Raw genomic sequence first — 20,053 nt, 5'->3', positions numbered from 1 at the left:
TGTCCCTACAGTAGCAGAGAAAAAGTAATAGTTACTCTGAAACAGTATCCTGAACAGGGGAGTAAAACTTTGCACATACCAGTAACTTCAGGACTTTGTTTTTGTAGGCCTGGGATATATGAATACAGCAAATTCCCTTCTCCTGAGCAGTATATCTCTTTTAACTGTTCACTCGTTTTCGCTCAGCCTAACCAGCATGCACAATTTATGTGAAAGCAACTTATTAGGAAAGAGTTGTTAGCCTGGAATATTAGTTGATCACTACAGTCAAAGCTTGTGTGCACGTATCGATTCTAACTCCTGGTTTTCGTTACTGGTTCATACAAATTTTCTGAAACTTACATTTTTCTGGAAAATTTTTTTCCAGGTGGGGGTCTTTGGCTAAGAAAGAAAGAAAGAAAGAAACTGGTTCAGGTGATTTTGAGAATAAGGAAGGTGAAATATATACTTATCCAATTATTAAAGTGCTTTGATCTTATATTAAAGGATTTAAGCTCCAAAATAAAGAGGAGCAGAAAACTGAAACAACACAACAACAGAAGAAACCAAAAGAGAGGGTCTGATGCATAAGTACATTGCAAGTATTCAATGTGGTTTCATGTGTCTCTCTTATTCAAAAGCTATTATATCCTGCTCATTTGGCCTAAAATGTGGCCCTTCTTGCTTGACTCCTACAAACACATCAAAAGGTACTTCTAGAGCTCCTGTGCCCCTGCAGCATCTGCTGGAGCCAAAGAGAGATGAAAATGCTTGAAACTTCTGAGAATTGTGTTCATGTTTATTCAGATGCCTAGCTTACGGGGCCACATTTGAAAATGTTGATTCCAAGTTTTAAAATGTTGGCCTCATTTATTTAACTGGTGCCCTGCTGAAATTGTGAAAAGACATCTTAGGTAAGAGAAGGGACACAGACTCCCCTAAGGATAAAATATTGCCCATCTTAAGCAAATGGAAGATTTGCCATGGGTTCAAGAGGGCCAGTGTCAGCCACAAGGTGCTACCTTGGAGAAAGCTGCAAAACATGTTAACAGTCCAAGTTACTTTTATTAATTTACTTTTTTCTCTGTCATAAGTGAATTTGTTGTTTTTCTGTAATTCGTAAATGTTGTTTTAAAGAGCATTGTAATAGCAGGATGCCATCGTAATTATTACAGTTTACATTACAATTGTAAATACAACACTATAATAAACATACCCCAAATTTTTACTCTCAAAATAGGCCTTTTTCTTGGTAATTCACAAAAATAAACTGAAAAAATATTTTAAGAAGTCTTTGACCATATGACTGAAAATTACCCACAGTATATCCCATGGATATACACTTTGCATATACAATACATGTGACAAATATACACTAGAAAGCAGAGGTCTGCTTCCTTTCTTTCCATTCTAGTAAAGTCTCCACCTACCCGTCCTCTAGGCCTGTTCTTTCGTTTTGGAATATCTTCTTCCAAATCCTCTTCCTCATTCACTTCATCTGCATTTTCATCATTTTCTAAAACCCTCTGTGGTTGAGCAATAAACAGGAATGGTTAGAAGAAAAGAAGATGACACATACAACCAACTGCTGCTCTTTACCACAGAGACTGCAGGTTATTAAATTACAGTTGATTAACAATATAATGCCAAAACAGATCCCAGAACCCCTACTTCTTTCTGCTAAAGCAAAATTTGCTTTCCCTTCCACCCTCTGTTTTCCAGGGAATTCTTATTAAAAAATATCGCTGATATCAGTCAACTACAAAAAAAAGGTTCCTAAGAAACAACAGTGACATCACTGAGCCCCGATATCCCAAGACATCCCAAGACAACACAAGTATTAGTATGTGTAACTGCAGGCCCTGTCTGGGAAATTGTTTGCATGATTTTTTTATTTTGGTTTCTTACACCTTAAATTGTTTTGTTTTCCTCTAATGTTGAGAATGCACTTTAAGAAGACAGAAATCAATGTTTTTCTCCTTGGCAGCTCAGAATTTTCTTTGTTCAGCAAAAATAGAGAAAATTCCCCCACATATTCCAGCGTGTTTAGTGGACCTACATCTTTCAGGGCTTACACCACAGGTACAACCCTGTAATCTGGAAGCAGATGTCTTACTGCATGAGAATGCTGAGGAAGTACAGGTCTCATTGAAGTTAATAGGAAAAATAGCAATAGTTCCTTCAATTAATTATTTAATAGGAACAATAATTCATCACCTCACATAACTGTGAGATGCCCAGGCTAGGGAATTTCAATTCTTTTATCCTCATCTTTTGAAATGTAACCTCTATAGAATCAAACACAGGCTGGCTGCCCTGGAAACAGGCACAGTCGGACATCGCACGGACAAAGGCAAGACAAACGTCACAACACTGATGTGGAAAGAAGTCCTGTTGAAATCTCCTCAACGCTTGGCATGTGTGCTAGAAACACAGAAATGGTCCCCAGCCACTCTTGCCATTCATGGTGTGGTGCCATTTCGTAAGGGACTAATCTGGAATCACTAACTTGTCTTTGCCATGCCACCATTCATTTAAATTACAACATGCAGCCATGATGCAGATTCAGATCAGTGACTTCACACTGATGGGAAGGTTTTTCAGTCTTTTACTGTATTTGTCCCTTCCCTATAATTTCTACTTAACAGCTATTTAAGAGCCAGCAGAGGGAGAACAGGAGCAAATCACAGTTGCTTTCTCTCCTTCCTAAACACCTCAAGCATTGAATTCTGAATTTGTGGGAAAGAACATAACAGAAATTTCACGTTAAAAAAAGCCTGTATTTGGAACACCAACTATACAGATTTATTCTTAATTTATCAGCTGAATTTCTAAGACTAATATTGGACAGTGTCCCTTTTAAAAAGTACAAACAACTTTTAGAACATTGTAGAGAATCAAGTCTTCATCTGGTTTTTGCTCCTTTTATTTTTAAATCTCAGGAGACTATTAATGAGGTCAGACTATCATGAAACACAATTTCACATAATACTAGAGTACTAAATATTAGAGGGTGGGAAAGTTAAGGAAGTTCCAGTTCTACATACATAAAATGTTTCTTCACAATTCATGCAACTTCATACATTAATTAACTTCATCTTAGAAAACTGGAGCATTTGGTAAACATTGTACATGAGAAGATTAGTGCTATGTAAGAAAATATGCAACCTTACTGATAAGAGTTTATATTTTCACAGTGCTTCATTTCTTAAAGTATCTCCAAGAAAAGAGAAGGCTGCAACCAAACCGTATGTGGGAGAGGAAGGAGCTAGTTTACAACAATAATACTACACAAGAGAAGTTAAGAGAAATATTACAAACCACTTTCTTCGTTTAAAATTGCAGCACCAATTTAAGAGAGAGATAAGAAGTAACCAAGTGTGAATCAGGTGACACTGCCAGGGTAATGACTTTAGTTTTTGACAGAAGGGGCATAGCTTTTCTGATGTGTAGTCAAAAGGCTATTCTAAGCCTTCGCCAGCAAATGATGGAGACACACATTCAATACCAATTTACTGTAGGGCAAAATCCTCAACCATGTTAAATACCAACCTAACAGCAGGTCCCAATGACTGCATCTATTTAGCAGGGGCAATCCCTACCCTTTTTAGCAAGTAACTTTTCTTTTCCTATTCTGTCTTTCTAAAAGAGTTTCCCAGCCCAATGTACTTCGTGCAACTAAGCCCCAAGTCTTCTCCTCCTGACAGATCCTGTGAGTTTGAGAGGGTGGTAAGGGGCTGGTACTGAGGTGGGAATTACAGCTACATCTATCCCACCTGCTCACTCTCACCAGCACTGAGGCTGGGCCCTTTCAAGCTACAGCACAGAAGAGCATGCAAAGGAACAAAAGAGAGATTTGCATTCTCTTATTTACCATACGGATAAAAGGTACTGATCGTGATTTTGATCTGGTAAAGTCGAGCTGCCAGGTGCCTAAGAACACACTGAAAGCGGCTATTAGTAAAGGCTTCGGCAATCATTTTGGTATAGACTGACTCTAGATAAGCTGTGCTTGCATAAGAAACAACAGCAAGACATTAAATGTATTTTTTGTGTCTGTCCTGATGAAACTTGCATCCAGGTGACAAGTCACAGCTACAGCAGTTTAGCTGAAACCTTTTTGTACATTTTTGCACTCTCTCCCCGCTCTGCAATGCCCAGACTTGTGTCAGTTCCACCGTCTCTGAAGTCTCTTTCCTTGGACTGCTGCTGGGGATAATTTGGGAGCTCAGATCACACAGCAACATCCAAAGGCACTTGTCGACCTCATAAGGATGCTGCACCATGACTTCTTGTGACCTTGGAAGCAGGTATAAGCAGAGCTTTAGGGCTCTCAGCTGAGTAGAGCCAGATATACTACTGAAAAAGGAAACACAGAGGGGGCCTCATGCTGAGCTTTTCCCCACTCCACAGGCATGGGATGCTTCCTCTTTGATGGTGCTCCTTTACCTGTGTAACTGGGAACTGGAGACCTAATTTTGCTGCCCGTACATGTGTGAAATTTCTAGCAAACAGACCAGTAGGACTGAGCTCCAACTAATATAGATTTGATGCCCATGCTCTTCTGCTTTGTTTGGCATGGGGCTGCCCGCTCAAATTTTTACTAGTTTTAGGTATACATGCAACATGTTGCATCTCAACCAAAATTACCAAGTTTGACACATTGCCAATGACTCTCACTAAAAATCACGAATAGACTCAGCACAGTGGTGTTTTAGCATCACCAAAGATGTGCTGCTGCTCCCCCAGGAGAAGCCCGCTTTCCTAGCAATTTCAGATGTCTTTATAAAGTGACATGCCCTTATATAAGAACCCTTTATATTAGCTGAATCCCTTCTATCACAGACCCACAAATGTGTTCTGCTTTTAATTGTTAAAGGATGAAATGGAATCTTGACAAATAACTTTCAAACCCTAATGCATGTGAAGAGGCAATATTTCTCAGATCTCAGTTGTTATTAGTGATACAGATAATTAAGATTAGAATATTTTTAATTATTTATTTTGCTTGTATACTTCCTGAAGGCTTCTCAGAATAAAACAAACAGGCAAGGCAATGACACGTTTTCGTCTACAGTCAGCAGCTGTGAATCCAAATTCAAATCCATGTCCAAATTCACCTTAAATATGATGCACTAAAATTCAGTTTATGGCTGGGACCCATCTCTGCTTGTCAGTTTTATATGTAAACATCTCATAGTGCTGCAAAACAAATTCCAACACAAGAGCTGTGCAAAACACAGCCAAACGACCAAGATTCTTGTGACAGGAGAAGTGTGTGAGATCCTGAGTTAATTTTGAGCATCATAGTGTAGCACAATGGTTTGATAACACTTTGACAGTAGAATGACACAACTATCAACAGATGCACTGTTCTGCCACAGGACAAAATCTGCTAGGCTTAGAGACAAATTGTAAAATCCAGCCCTGCTGTCAGGGCATGGGGCTCTCCTTTACCTGGATTTCTTGTATAGTGTCTTCTTCTTTAGTGTCCGTTTTTTTCTCTATCCCCTCTCCACGCAGCAAGGCTTCCAGAGTTGTACTTTCTGAGGTGAACCCATCTTTTTTCAGAGGCAGATCAACTTCTGAAAAACAAAACACACTGACTGTGTCTTCCCCAGACGGCTAACAAGCAGAAGGACCGAGATGACAAGCAGAAGACTAACAGACTTTCAAGCTTGTTTCTATCTTGAAGGAGAATTCTTCAAGTTCTTCTTTTAACTGCTAAGGCTCCTCATATAGGATGCATTGTTATCTTAAAATATCTTGGTATCTTTTCAATCACTGTGTTTGCTTACAGGAAAAAAAGGCTGGACATATTATATCAGAAGGAAATAAATGGGGAAAAAAAAATCCTTCGCCTTTATGTAAACTCCCTATGCTTCAAATAAAGAACAAAACCAGGGCTTTCTAAGATACTGAAATAACAAATATGAAGATCTGATCTCCTGAAGTAGAAAAGCAGTTTTATGTAATTTAGCATCTGGCACAGTTTATACAGCACAGCTTCAAGCAGCATTCTCCTGCACCAGGGCATGTTCCACATGTGGGGAAGCGGAAAGCTAGTGTGTGGGGCCAATGCTGAGAACTTAAACTGAAAAAACAAAGGGATATGTCTTGAATTTTCATGTAATATTGACTAGATAAAATCTTTAGTTTGCTTTAAATGGGCCTACACCAATGAAGAAACACCGGTCAGCACAGATACGAGTGCAGAATCTAGCCCAGAAAACAGGACAACCCCCAGTCATCGCAGGAAGAGCCAAAGGCTGGCCTGGGGGCAGGCCTGGGGCATGGGACTCCAAGAGACAGTGGGTTCATGAGGAAGCTTGATGCAACTTGCCATAGAAGTGAAAGAACAGAGACTTATTCCCCTTCCGAATGCTGCCACTAGATTATGGGGCTGCGCAGCAGGCAGGCAAATGCAGCATGTTAATTTTAGCAACATATTAAAATACATCTAGGGAAGAATTCCGTTTTCCTTGTAGATCCTGGGCTCTACCCCACTTGTGCAGGAATTTGTTCAGAGCAACCCTATGGCAGGGAGACATTCTGAATGTCTCTTTACCTGACAATGCCAAGGTTTGGATTTCTCAAGTACCCCCTCCTTCTAAAATGAGTTCCTTCCTCTAGGCCAATAGATTTATAAAGTAATAATGTACAGGACTGATGTTCACAAATCAGCATCTGGTGTCCTTATTTCACAGCTCTGTCCACTTCTTTTAGGACTGTGTTGTGTTCCCCAGTCTGCCTGAAGCTCCCTGCCTTTCTATCACCATGAGCTGTAAACTCCGCAGGGCAAAAATGCATGTGTTTATAAAGCCCCAAATCACTTCTGCAATCCAAATAATGAATGAACACTTCCACCTGGGACAGTAAAGTATAATCTGTTTCTTGGGGGCAATTGCATCCCAGGAACATGTTTGTTCTATATATGAAAAACTCTAAGCCAGCAAATGATTCAGGGTCCCTGATCAGTGCTTCCACAACATGCTTGCTCAAGTCTTCTGAAGTGAGAGAGCATTGCTCAGCCAATAACCACAGAAAATCCAGCAAAAATTCCAGCAAAAGCTATTCTATTCATGGAGGGAAAGGCTGAGTACAAACCATGCAGAAAACCCAAACCACTGGGATTTTCAAAGGAAACTCCCAGGACAACCCACACAATGGGATGGGGTCAACAGTGAATTGATCCCCCTTCCCATCACAAGGAGCTCTATTCAGTCAGGCCTCTGTTTTCAGCATTAAGCTCTGCACACATACCCATTATGCCACCTTTCCCAACTTCTCCCTTACTTGAGGTATAAAAAAAAAAAAAAAAGACAGAGAAGTCAACAGAGAATCATACAGATTGAATTTCCCTGTATGAACTCCTAGTACCTCCCTGTGGATGCTAAATCCAGACATTTCAATAGAAAGAAGGGAATTTAGACTTGATTTATGTGCAAATCCCAACACTTGAATCTAACATCACTAAGGAACCTCCACAATCATCTCTGGCTGTGGGCTTGGCTTGGTTTCAAAGTCCTTTGCTTAGGTGCAAAAGGGCATTTGCTTTGTATTTAGAACCTTGTGGGACTGCACAGCCCAAGGGGTTATCATACATTCAGGCAGAGAAGAAGCTTCAAGTAAGCTCAAGGGCATCAGAAACAAACATGTCTTCACTGTGACAAGCTATACCTGTCTCCGGATACCGATACGCTCGGCAAACGAATGCATTAGAAAAAGGGAGTGAGCAAGGAAGGGGTGAGGGATAAGCAAAACATCTATGAAAGTAAAACTACTTCCTGTTTGTTCCAGAGATATTGAACATTAAGCCAGAGGGAAAGGTAGGCTTTAAGGTCAAAAACCAGCAGCTGTCTTTAATAGGCATGTTTGTTTTTTGTGGTGCTGCTATTTCCCACCAGCAACACTCCAGGAGACTTTTCATCCAAAACTCTCAGAGCCTTTTTAAATTATTGAATTTAACATCCCACTGACAAGGCGGTGTGAGGTAATACTTTTATTCCCAGTTTACTGATGGGGAGATTGAGTCACCAAGAAGTTAAGTTGATGAGCAGGAAATCCGGCGAAAAGAAACTCAGGGCAGCTGCCTCTCATCTGCCCACTAAGTTTACTGCTATTCAACTCTTTCCTTTTCTTCTCCACTGGTAGCTTCTAGGAGTCCATTTTCATTCCTAAGTAGCTCTAGAAAGTGGGAAATGGCAGACACTATCTTTTGTGGAACATAAAGTTTAGAGTATAAAAGCCTACAGAGGTCCAAAGACAACCTCTTAGTAATGAAGTCAATCTTTGTAATGAATTCAGTCCTTCCTGGAAGATGGCTAGTCTATAAAGGATACAGTAATGAAGACAGGAAATTATGTTTCCAAACCACTTTTTGAATCCTCAGAGATTCAAAGAAAAAAGTCTCCAAAAATCTAAACAATGGTTCAGTTAACCTAGAGAAACAGTTAAACACTACTAGGGATCATTAAATTCATTTCAATAAATCCCTAATTGTCTCTCTCCTATTTAACTCTCCAGGATTTTCCCACAAAAGCTAGAAAAGCATATTTGTCTCTTATGCCTGTACCCTAAAGAAAACTGAGAAGCCAACTCTATGCCTGAAATGTAGTTTTCATGAGAAAGACCAAGGTTTTTCTCCAGACCATGGGAACTGCTCTACGGAAGCAAGGTGGGGTCCATTCCACTCCTTGCTTATGAAGGCACCAGCCAATGTCAGAAGCTTCAAACAAGGCCAGAGAGTCTTCTAGGCTTGAGAAATTAAGCCATGACCCCACACTTGCCTCTGTTTGCTTTGATGTTTGTTGTGCTATAATATGCAGCCACATCAGATGCTGCAGAAGAAGGTGTAAATGTCTGTCGGGAGAGAAATGCAAAGAAAATAATCTACCTCGATACTACATTTCATCCTGATCTCTAACAGGTCAGTCCTGAGGGATAAATGCAGTATCACTTCCAGTTATCCTAAATCTAGGTCTTCTGGAAATGCACAGAATAGCCCAGCCCTTTCTGAATTTTGATACACTTTTGCCCTCGACGTTTTCCCACCTGAGTGAGTTCAACGGTTAAACTATGCTTTGAAAGGAGGAGTGCTTCACTTTATTGCTTGCCCCGTTGTTCTTGCTATGAGATGGGGAAAATAGAAGTTCCTGACCAAACTTTTTTGTCATTTATTTTTATTCCTCTCCTTTCGAGGATGAAGAGTTACAATCTTTTCTATTACTCTGCTGTGGGAAGTTTTCCATATGGCTTTGTCCTGTCAGACCTCTCTGAAATTCCTCTTATTCTTCAATAATCTTCCCAAGATGGACCAGTACTGCACCTGATATTTTCAGATGAAGCCACATCCCCCATTTAAACAAATGCATTACAGTATTCTTTAGATTACCCCTCAGGCAGTGTCCTGCAGTGTCCAAGCTGCATACTAAGCAGAATTAAGGACCTTGTAGCAGGGACAAGAACTTCCTGTAAGTAATACTTGCAACACACAGGTGACAAATTAAAATGTCCATCCCGCCGCCCATTCACCAAGCACATTCAGATCTGCCCCAGGAGGCCCCCACAGACCCCGGCCACGATGGCTCTAAATAACTTTGTACTATGTGCAAATCTTAGTAGTTCACTAGGTACTCCCTGTCTCCAGGGAGTTCGCTACTATATTACACAACATCGGACCAAACACCAAACCTCGATGCATCAGCCGTTAGCCTTTTTCTATAATGAAAGTTCTTTGTTTCATTTTGTTCTTTGTTTCATCTTTTAGAATAAAAGTTTTGATCCAAGACAATGCTTTGTTTCTCTTCAGAGGCCTATTACATACCAACGGTCTCCAGAAAGTCTAAGTAAATTGTCATCCCCCTTATCTATTAGTTCTTTATATATCATGTAAAGAATTTTAAGAAAGTAGTGAGACATGCTTTTCCTTGCTAGGAAAAAAAAAAAAAAGTAGTCACTTAGAACCTCCTATATCATCATTTCCCAGGTGCTTTACTGCTTATACCTAATTACTGTTTCAATCATTTTCTCAAATGTTCATGTAGAATTTATGGGTCTTTAAATCCTTGAATCACATCCAAATCCTTTTTAAATATAGGTAATAATATTTGCTACCCACTAATTGTTCTAAATTCTTTCCATTTTAAGTCCTAGTTTGTATCACAAGCTCTTCTTCAGACATTGTAATTTCAGAGAACATAATCTTTATTACAAGTAATAACTACTAGTAAAAGCACTATAACTAAAAGCTTACGCTTTTATATAAAAAATTTAAGAAGGTTTGTAGATAAATTTCCCTTTGACTAGTATTGCAAATGCAATAGCACCTGGTTAGTGTAGGAGATTCAGGAAATAGTCAGAACCCTACATAATGGCAGTGTCAAATCAACAAAAATTGTCAATGAAAAATAAAATGTTATTTAAGAATTCTTCCTGTTTTTAAAAAAACACAGTATTATTGGTGCCACAGCTAAATATTGTGCATATATTATAATTCAAATATGTGTGTGTGCATATAATTAAAATTTATGTTTCTTAACTTGGCAGAGTCCCTTTCATAGTGATTAAATTAACGTGGTTATTTCTGCTTACCAGCTCAGTGCAGCAACCTCTCTATTTATCAAGGTCCTTAGACTGCGGTGGTAGAATCTGAACGAGCACCCATGCCAGCATCATTCCTGTATCTGCTTTCTACTGAACTGCTGCCTCCAGAAGAAGCACATTTTCACAAATCCTACAAAATGGTGGGCTTTTTCAAGTGTTGATTCACCAAAATAGCTGCAAATTCCTGTCCTTAAATATGCTACATCTGGTTTACAACGCATTGGGAGCTAAGCAACTTTTCAATGTCTCTGAAACATAAATTAAAAACAACCATCCCTTTTTCTATACAGTGCAATGTATTTGTTTTACAATGGATCATTTCCATCTCCACAGTAGCAGCTGCCACCCAAGCCATCATCTCTGTGCACTCGTAAGCAGCTCCATTTCCAGTTCTAATTGGGAACAGAGATACTTATTGGGTGAGTTCCAGCATGATCTATCATGCCAGAGACAGCTACTATGCAAACCAAAGCAATCCAGCTTCCAAAAACCCTCTTAGACAAACACTGACTTTGCACATAGATTCTTGCATTTTTGTTTCTTGGTGCTGTTTTTTTGGAACATAAGAACTGCCAGTAGAAACTATATATTAAAAGTCCATGATGTGCTGTTTAAGACGGTTAAATCCAAGAATATTACCTTAGTAACCACTACGTCTTTAAAATCATATAGGTGGTCTAAAAAAGCCACCTAATTCACAGCAAACAGAACTACTGCTGAGTGAATGCAGCCACTAAGCTCATTAAGAGGATGTGGCAGGATGCATCGGAAAGTGCAGCGCAGTGGCTCAGCAAGCAAATCCCATGACAGTTTAAAATGAGAATCTATCAGTGTCACAAGAGTGTGAAGCCTCAGCATCTCTGCTGTTCCCACCCCCAGCGTTTTATTTATGATGGTGTATTGGGAACATGGGAAGTCAAAAAGATTATAATGAAATATGCCATATAAAAACCAGATTAAGCCTGCTCTTCTTTGGGGAAATATGCAGAGAGAGAAGCTGTCTGTTAGCTGTCGAGTTTGCAAAAGATACCATCTTTTGGGATGGTGCTCTCTGCCAGCAGACAGAGTGCCCCAGGGGAAATGGTGGTGAAAAACCCAGACAAGCAGCATCCATCCATCCATCATACGCTCATCTCCACATCTCCAAGGCACAAATATAGCGTTAGAGTGCAAAGGGTGGGGGCAGGGGGGATGGAATCCCTTAAGAAAGAAAGAGGAGACAATGCCTTACGTGAATAGCTGGATTTTGTAGCTTTTCTGTGTGTGCCCAACCAGGCTCTCCTTAGCTTGTTTGCTTGCTTGCTTGTTACGTTCATGGCCAGTACAGTGATTTGTTACCGTCCTCGGAATGGACGCATTCACAGCAGTGACCAGAACCAGGTATACTAAAGGCAGGGCCCTACAAGTTTCTTTCGTAAGCACGTCTCTTCCAGCACAGCACAGCATGGTTCTTCACTCCTCCTGCAGGTCTGGATCTTCAAAACCCTTCTTCCACTGCACTGTTTCCTGCTACCCCAGGGGCGGACGCTCACGTTACTGCTGTTATGCTTTCATCCTGACCTTCCACGGTCCCTGCTATGCCAGCCTGTTCTCCCAACACTACTGCAGTTCAGCACCCATCTGTAGCAAACTTGTCAGTGCCAGTTCTACACTTACAATCTTCTCCAACCCTGGTCCAGAAGGCCTCCTTCCAGCCCAGCCCTGGACCTCCCCTGAGACTAGACGACTGATAACACAGACTCTCACAATGAGTCCATAAAGCCAAACAAATGCCCCTGGAGTCTAGTAAACATCAAATTCTCTTTATTTTTAATCCAAGCCAGATGCAACAAAGCTATGGGCTGTACTGGAGACTTGTAAGGCTACTCCAGTAACTCTTTGTTCTCCCCACCAATTCCACCCTCAAACCTCATGTGTATTATTGCACTTTCAAGGTAAACAGGGCCATGGTGAGAACAAGAATCCAGTCAAAGAGAATGATAAACCAGTTTTAGAAGCAAGGCTACTTGAAAATAAGAGAGTATTTGTTTCCTCAGAAACAAACCATTTTGTGTGGAAAGAGTAGTTCAGAGGACTAGCTGCCATTAAGTGAAAACTCCTTTTCAGGCTGGAGCCATGGGATCCTATAAAGCTCCAAAATGAACCTCAGTAAACACTCGTTGCAAAATTTAGGCACTACTGAGGTTTGCTCTAGGGAGCACTGGGAGACTGAAAAATCCCAATGTCTCCCTAGTACCTCTTCCTGCAAAGCTGCTAGTCTCATGGTAAGTTTGGTGGGGAGCAGGGAGAGAAAGGGAAGAGATGGAAGAAGACAGAAGGAGCAATGGTGTGGGCAGAGTGTACACTCTCACTCTTCAGCCTGGGCGTAAACTGCAGAAAAATCAGACGGCAACTTTGAATTTTAAGACCAGGATGCAATGGATGCTTCTATCAGTCCCTAGCTAAAATATATCACAGGAGGCTGCAAGACAACAGGAGGGAGAAAAAAGGCTGCAGAAAAATGCGGAGACCCTCAAACATAAGGTTAAGCATTGTTTAGTTTAACCCATCGTCAAAATGTGGACTTTACAAGCAGCTGTATTTCTTTGGCAGACTAGAATGCCTCTATAAAATCTCTCAATAAAAAAACCAGCCCTCCTGTTGGTTGCCTCTTGGAAGTTCTTTACAGATTTATTTTTCAGCACAGATATAAATCATTGTCATATATAATGTACTGTACCTTCTTCTCAAAGACTGCCAAATTACAATATCAGGCTAAATGCTAGATCAGGTAACTACCCTCAGGGCTCAAATCATAAAGAAATAACTCCATTCAATAACATTGTTCTAGCACTCATTTGTGTTCTGGCCACTCTTGCATTTGCATTCTAGATAGGCTCACACTGCACCAGGACTTTTGCAGCGTCAGGCAACCCTGTAGGCAATATCGAGGGACAAAAGCTGGGTAACTGCTACAACTTAGAGAAAACTGCTGAGTACAAAGTCTATTCCTTTGGGCTTTGCATCACCCTAACATGGATGCTGGCCTGTTTGGAGTAAGAGAATAACTTGGCCTACCTACCTGCAAGCGGTCGTACAGATAGACTCACACAGATGGATGGGCCTTTTGACCCATCAGCAGAACCAGAATCTGATTATTGTCCAGTAACAAGACAGCTATCAGCAAACAGCAGTCACCCCCGCAGCACGCCGCTGGGCCAGTCGCCCCACACCGCACAGGCTGCAAACGGTAACGGGGGGTGGACCTCCACTGCATTTCCACGTGTGACAGTATTGAATAAAACCCCTCGTACTATAATGCAAACTCATACATAAACCATGCGTAAAACCAGCCATGTTGTAACCTTGCCGCAAATTCTGTGAGATTCTGCATAGCTTCTCCTCTTCCTTATCAAGGACAGTGGAGGGGATACCTTTAGTAACAGATAAATCTCTGTAATGCAGTTATCTCTCAACCGCAGTGCACAAGCATCCCAATTAATTCAGTCCGGGCCTAGCAGAGCCGGCACTAAGCCAGAGCTGATAAACCTGCCAAAGCCAATCTGAGTCCTGCAATGATTCTTGGGAGCCTGCTCTGCGCTTTCCCATGCTCTGGACCGAGGCGGGTTATTTGCTCGAGCGCAGGGCTCGGCTCTGGCTGGCTCCACACGCCCACATGATGCTGCAACTCCGCTAATGAGGTTCTTCTAAACCCCAAAGCGCTGGGGAGTAGCAGAGACACCCAGGCAGCTCTGAAGGCATCAGCAGGGATGCAGCAGGGCTTACTAGCCCCGCTCAGCCAGATTACAGGTGTCCCGGTCCTGATCCTGCATCTGTCTGCAAAGCTCCCGCCTGCGGGAAGATAGTGCTCCGCAAGCCCGGCAGGCCTGGGAAGCAGGATAGCTACATTCGCGTGGCGCGGTGTCCAAAGAAGTCAGCCATGCCGAGCAGAGCTTGTTCAGCATCCCCGGCTCAGTAAACACCAAACCTGCATAAACCACTGAAGAACAGAAAGGCCACAGAAAAGCGGCAGTGATTTTAGAATGGGATAGGGAACAGTCATCCTGCTGCCCTCGGCATCGCTGCTGTCTCACCATGTGATCTTGGGCCAAACTCTAACAAAGGTACCCTCTGCTTTTCCAGCGTCTGTCTAATGGAGATAGTCTTCATCTATCCTCTGGGGTTTGGTAGGGCTTGTTTAATATTCATAGGCATTCAGGCATTCAAATAAAATGCACCAAAAAAGCAAGGTGTTCTTGCAGGTTCTCATAAAGCCAGGCTTAAACATTTTTTTCCTGCCAGCCAGGAATAACACTGAAAAAGCAAAACCATTTCCACAGATACCAGATTTCAGTGGCCAATTCACAGATTCCAAGGAATGAGGATAATATTTACTCACACAGTAAGATGCATCTGACAGATGAAGCTAGATAATTGAAAAACGTTATTATAAGAACGAAGGTTTGTAATAGAAAAATGGCATGAGATGCTAGTAGGTATCCTTTCAGAAATGGGAAAGAACAAAGCAAATCATCTACTGAGGTGCTCAGATCTCATGCCACAAAAAGGCAAGAAATTCCAAGAGGCCTATAAAGCGTTTAGACAAAAAGGTGAACTCTAGAATTAATAACAGAATGGTAAACAGGAAGATTAATGGCACCAGAGAAAATGCAGATGGTGAAGCCCAGCCTGCAGGCTCAGCAAGACTCTGAATGGGGAGCGGGAAAAAGGCAAGGTGTAAACAAGGTGACCTTCAAAGCCACGGGAATGCCTGCCAACAGGCCAGCCAGAGGGCATCCCGAGACACAGATGTGCCATCTGGGGTAGGCTGTCTCATGACAACATGAATAAGATCTGTCTTTTTCCAAATTTGCAGGGAGGCAAAATGGGTAGCGGCAGAAAATATGACCATTCGCTGAAAAGGGGCACAAACACACAGGCTGGAAAAGGATGCTACCTATTTTGTGAAGAAAATATGAAAAGAGTTCCCTGAATGTGCCCGCTCAGGAGGGTCTTGTGCCCACTTGTAAAGCCTACACATGCAAGGTGTGGGGGAGGAGAAACTGGTTTTCACTAAACAAATGTTTTCCTTGAGGGTTTATGAGGCTTAGGGGGTAAAAAAAAAAAAAAAAATAGAACCAACACCACCAAAAACAAGCAACTCAGCACAAACTGCAAAGCAGCCCTTTAAGCCCACGATGGTATAAATTTTCCCCATCTTGGCATAAGTCTGTTCACTCCAGATGGCACATTTGGGTTGAAAGCAGGTAAAGATTCCTCAGACACATCTCTGTGTCTAATATCTGCTTTTACAGAGTTCCCTTGCTCCGTCTCCGTGCTTCATTGGGCCTTCCATCTCCTAACAAGCTTTGTGTATCCCTGGGAGATCTCCATTCTTTGCCTACAGTAAAAAGTGGGAGAGAGAAATCTCCTACCACAGTTCTGCAGGGGAGCCTGGCTTTTTCAGACCTGATGCTTAGATCATTGAGGTCAACTAGGAAAATTAAAAAGTAAATGCAATCACATGTTTTTTAAATATGTCAGTCAAACACCACAGCGGTGCAGTGCTAAGGGGAGCAATGTTATCTCTAAATAAGCCTTCTACAAAATAAGCCAGACATGTTCTGCTGTGATATCCAGAGGCAAGAATTTTAGGGGAAAACAGAATAAGCAACCACGCCACAGCTCACCGCGGAAAAAAGCAGACCCTCGCTGTGGGTGTCCAGCAGGTAGTGAATTCACACACCTCTTTTCCTTCCAGCCTGGCTCAAAGTACGTCAAATCTAAGTATTTCGGGCAAAACTGGCCCATCTGATTTCAGTGCTGAAATCAGTTAATTCGTGCTAAGTGTACAAGCAGACATAGTTGAATGTTTTTTATTCTGACGGGCTGCATACCAACGGCAATGAAGATAGTGGCACGACCTCCAGCGTCGCAGCAGAAACCACGGGTGCTGGATAAGCTCAGGCAGCTTGTGCGAAGCCTGCGCAGCCCCAGCGCTGTTGCATCAAGCAGGCTTGACTCAAGCGAGCTTGCAGTTGCTGACAGGAGCTACCATCATCGCTCTGGACATCAATACATACCTTTCTTCAGAAAGCCCCATCATGTGGCTCTGTTGATTGCTTTTTGAATAGAACAGGAATGGAGATATGAAGTACACACCTGAAAACACTAAAGTGGCATGGAGGAAGGAATCAGGAAGAACAAGGGAGAAAAACAGCAAGATGGAGGAAAGCTATTATATTCCTTCTGCTTGCCTACTGCAGCTAAACTATAGCAGGCTTGTTCTGAAAACTGCCACAGAAAAGTCTGAAAAATGGAAGCTCTGGGCCTTGAATTATGCCTTTTCAATATCTTTCTCCTTTCTCCTCTCTGCTAACAGAGAAACACTGTAAACTCTTAGATCCTGAAAATAGACATTCTGGGCCCTTTCTGCACCTTACAAACCACCGTGAAAATAGATGATAATGCAGAAGAAGGAGAGAGCACCATGCAAGGGGAAAACAAAGTGAAATAGAGAATAGTTGCTCTTCTCTCCTTTCCCCCTGCTCAGCTTTCATTTCCCTTTGTTCATCTAACATTGAGCCAAACTAAGCCAAAGGAGCTGCCGTGCTGGGCTACAAGATTGATGGCTGCAGGCAGACTCCACAGCGAAGAGACGGATGACTGGTCATTTCCCCCGATGCACTGAGAAACATCCATCCTTGCAGCCATGCTGAGCCCATTTGTGCTCCTTTTCAAAAGAGAGATAAACACGGGCAGCCAGAGGCACCTGAGTGTCCTTCTCCCTCAGAAGGACACAGTTATACTCCTCTGGGTTCCTTGAGAAGGTCGCTCTGTCCATCCCTGAACATCTGGCTGTGGGATTTGCTAACTCCCTCCCCCAACAATCATCCATCTATTAGAGCACAGTGCAGGTCGGAAGAAAACGGTGAAGAGAATAGTGTGACAACCTCATCAATCTACAGCTACACGCTTGGCTATTTAGTTTTCTTTATGCTATTCCTAAATGCAGGGTGGGGGTGGAGGGGGAGAATTGCTACTGGTATGAAAGAGTGAATTGTGGAAATGGCAATGTGGATTGGAGTAAGTCCTTATGACTATTAAAATGTTGTGCATGTACTAAAGCAGTAGGGAACTAATTAAGATTCAGGATTGAAAAGCAAAACAAAAAAGTTGGATGCACTCTGGTTCCATCTGTAGCACTTGCTGAGAGTTCAGATGTACTTGGGGCATCATCTTTAGCAGAGAGATGTTAATTTTTTTATTTTGACCATTCAGATATTAATGGAAAGCTCCCTGGAAGAATATACTGTAAGTATATTTATAGTGCCAACCTTGGTATAGCAGCTTCAGAGGCACAAAGCACTTAATCCTGACTCCTTTCTATTTAGTTAATAGTGTCTTTGTTTGCTGATGCTGTCCTGGCCTATAGCATTGCTCACAGATACAGCCTCTGCGTTTCCAGCTCTCCTGCCGTGCTGCTACCTCACTTAGGCAGTGAGCATTACGTGGCAGATAGACCCATAGCATCATTTACAAATACAGCATCACTCCAGAAATACCTATAACTATGAACCTCGCTTTGTCAGTGTAGCACATATCTGTAACTGTGTCATTCACAGACAGTGCACCAAGGAAAGCGTAAGATAAAGGCATTCACCATCTCTCAAAAACACAAAGAAATGAGTCACGTGCTTAAAGTGTTTAAACGTAGTTTTAGCACCCTGAGCCAGCTTTGAAAAATTTGTCTTTTATCGCCATCATGCAATGCTGTTTATTTTAGGCCAACGACAAAAGGATTTTCACTACAGCTCCGTAGGACATGCATAGGGTATTAATCATGACCATATGTGCTCCTAAGACATCAACGCCATACTTCCCGAGGGCAATCGCATGCATTCAGAAGTGCATCACTTCAATCAAGAGGAGTAAAGTTTTCATCATTTCTCCTACATCAAGAACCACATCTTTACCTGATGGAAGTTGCTGCCCGCTGTAGTATTTAATGGAACTGTACCTACCTACAACAGCTAAGGTCCTGGCCCTAAATTACCTTGTTTGTTTGAGGGGAACCATGCTCCAAGTGCATCCTAAGTGAGATCTCTGGTCTGGAAGACATTGCACAGAAAAGCCATATCCATCTATTCCATTCTTACTTCCCCTCCAAATGTACATTGCATCGACCCTCCTTCCCCCAGGGAGTTCATTATTGGGAATGGACGCCATGGCAAACACCAATGGAAACAGAATCCTGAAACATAAAATACCTGTAAATAAACTACTAGGCAATCAAATGCAAAATGCAGGGAACACTGAAATTAATTGTAATCTAGTAAAAACATACTTAATATCTCTCAGGTACAAGATGATTATGAGTCTGTAAAATGTTTATTTCAGAGAATGGGAATGAGACTGAAGACCTCCACCAAGGAAGGTGCTGGGAGGTGCAGGGATGTGTGAGGGGAAGCCATCATACTCTCCATTCTACCCTCAGCAAATCTGTAAAGCTTAGCTGGTAAGATTTCAAACTGGACTTTATATTAACATTTATTGCTCATTCCTTTATATTACGCAGCAGAAAAATATCACCTACTATAAATTTTATAATATTTCAGACTACAAAACAATTTCATTTGCTATGTGTCAGGAGAACAATAAAATTTAATAAAAGTTTTTTAAAAATCATATTTTGAATTTAATGATATTCCATAATATCTTTGCTATTTTTTGTTAACATTTTCTTCTATAAAACAGTGCACAGGTTCTACTATACGGTTGAGCTAGTAGCCCAGTGACTTCATTGGGCTCTATCTTGCAGGATGCTGAGTACCAAACCTGCAAGTCAGGTCCGGCCAGGTACTTTACATGTGGATTTAATTTTAGGCATGTGACAAGTCCCATTAATTACAAAAAGATCACTCGTTCTTAAAGCCCAAGCTCAGGTGCTTTCCTTGTCTGGGGTTAGACAGCTTGGCATCTTACAAGACTAAGCCCTGGGGACTTGATCCTATAAACCCCTTTTCATGTGATTACCAGAGAACTCGCAGGATTACTCACATGAACATACAAAGCAGATGCAGTGAATTAGATAAAAGATACCCATTTCCTAGGATCTTGTGTCCAGTACTTGCATCTAAACTATTCTTGTGCTTCACAAAAATCCTTTCGCCGACGCAGCTTATTCTTTTTAGGGCATCTGTACTGGCTATACTGAGAAAAGTGCCAGGGGTTTTGCCAGAAAAACTGTTCAGGTTCAGCTCTAGCTGCAAGACTCCTACAGGGGAGATGGCTTCCCAGCCGCCCCTCCCTTTGCTGGAGAGCTGATGATTTGCGCCTTGGGGGAAACGAATCTGCCGGGTTCCAGCGCTCCCCCCGGTACCATCCCCTGGCGCTTCCCCAGGGGTTCCCATACCTCCTCCTCCTGACAAGCCTTGAGGGAACTGCGTGGGCAACCCATTCCTCGGCCTCCCACGCCTACTCAGGGAGC

The 20,053-nt window shown here is 41.9% G+C and overlaps 1 protein-coding gene across 2 annotated transcripts in view; it reads right to left on the bottom strand.

The window, feature by feature from the left end:
• DPF3 (D4, zinc and double PHD fingers, family 3) overlaps nt 1–20,053 on the bottom strand; it is a 65,058-nt gene that overhangs the window by 30,030 nt on the left and 14,975 nt on the right. Inside the window, exons 3-5 of one of the 2 annotated variants that reach the window (XM_010285890.1) lie at nt 5,437–5,564; nt 1,410–1,505; nt 343–381 (exon numbers count right to left, since the gene is read on the bottom strand). In XM_010285890.1, the coding sequence (XP_010284192.1) occupies nt 343–381; nt 1,410–1,505; nt 5,437–5,564 (263 nt within the window). The remainder of the gene's footprint in view (nt 1–342; nt 382–1,409; nt 1,506–5,436; nt 5,565–20,053) is intronic. The other variant, XM_010285891.1, reaches the window with a different exon arrangement.

This window comes from Phaethon lepturus, unplaced genomic scaffold (assembly GCF_000687285.1).
Source record: "Phaethon lepturus isolate BGI_N335 unplaced genomic scaffold, ASM68728v1 scaffold15114, whole genome shotgun sequence".
Classification (NCBI taxonomy): Eukaryota; Metazoa; Chordata; class Aves; order Phaethontiformes; family Phaethontidae; genus Phaethon; species Phaethon lepturus.
The sequence above is the reverse complement of the archived record's forward strand: the minus strand, read 5'-3'. Positions and strand labels throughout refer to the sequence as shown.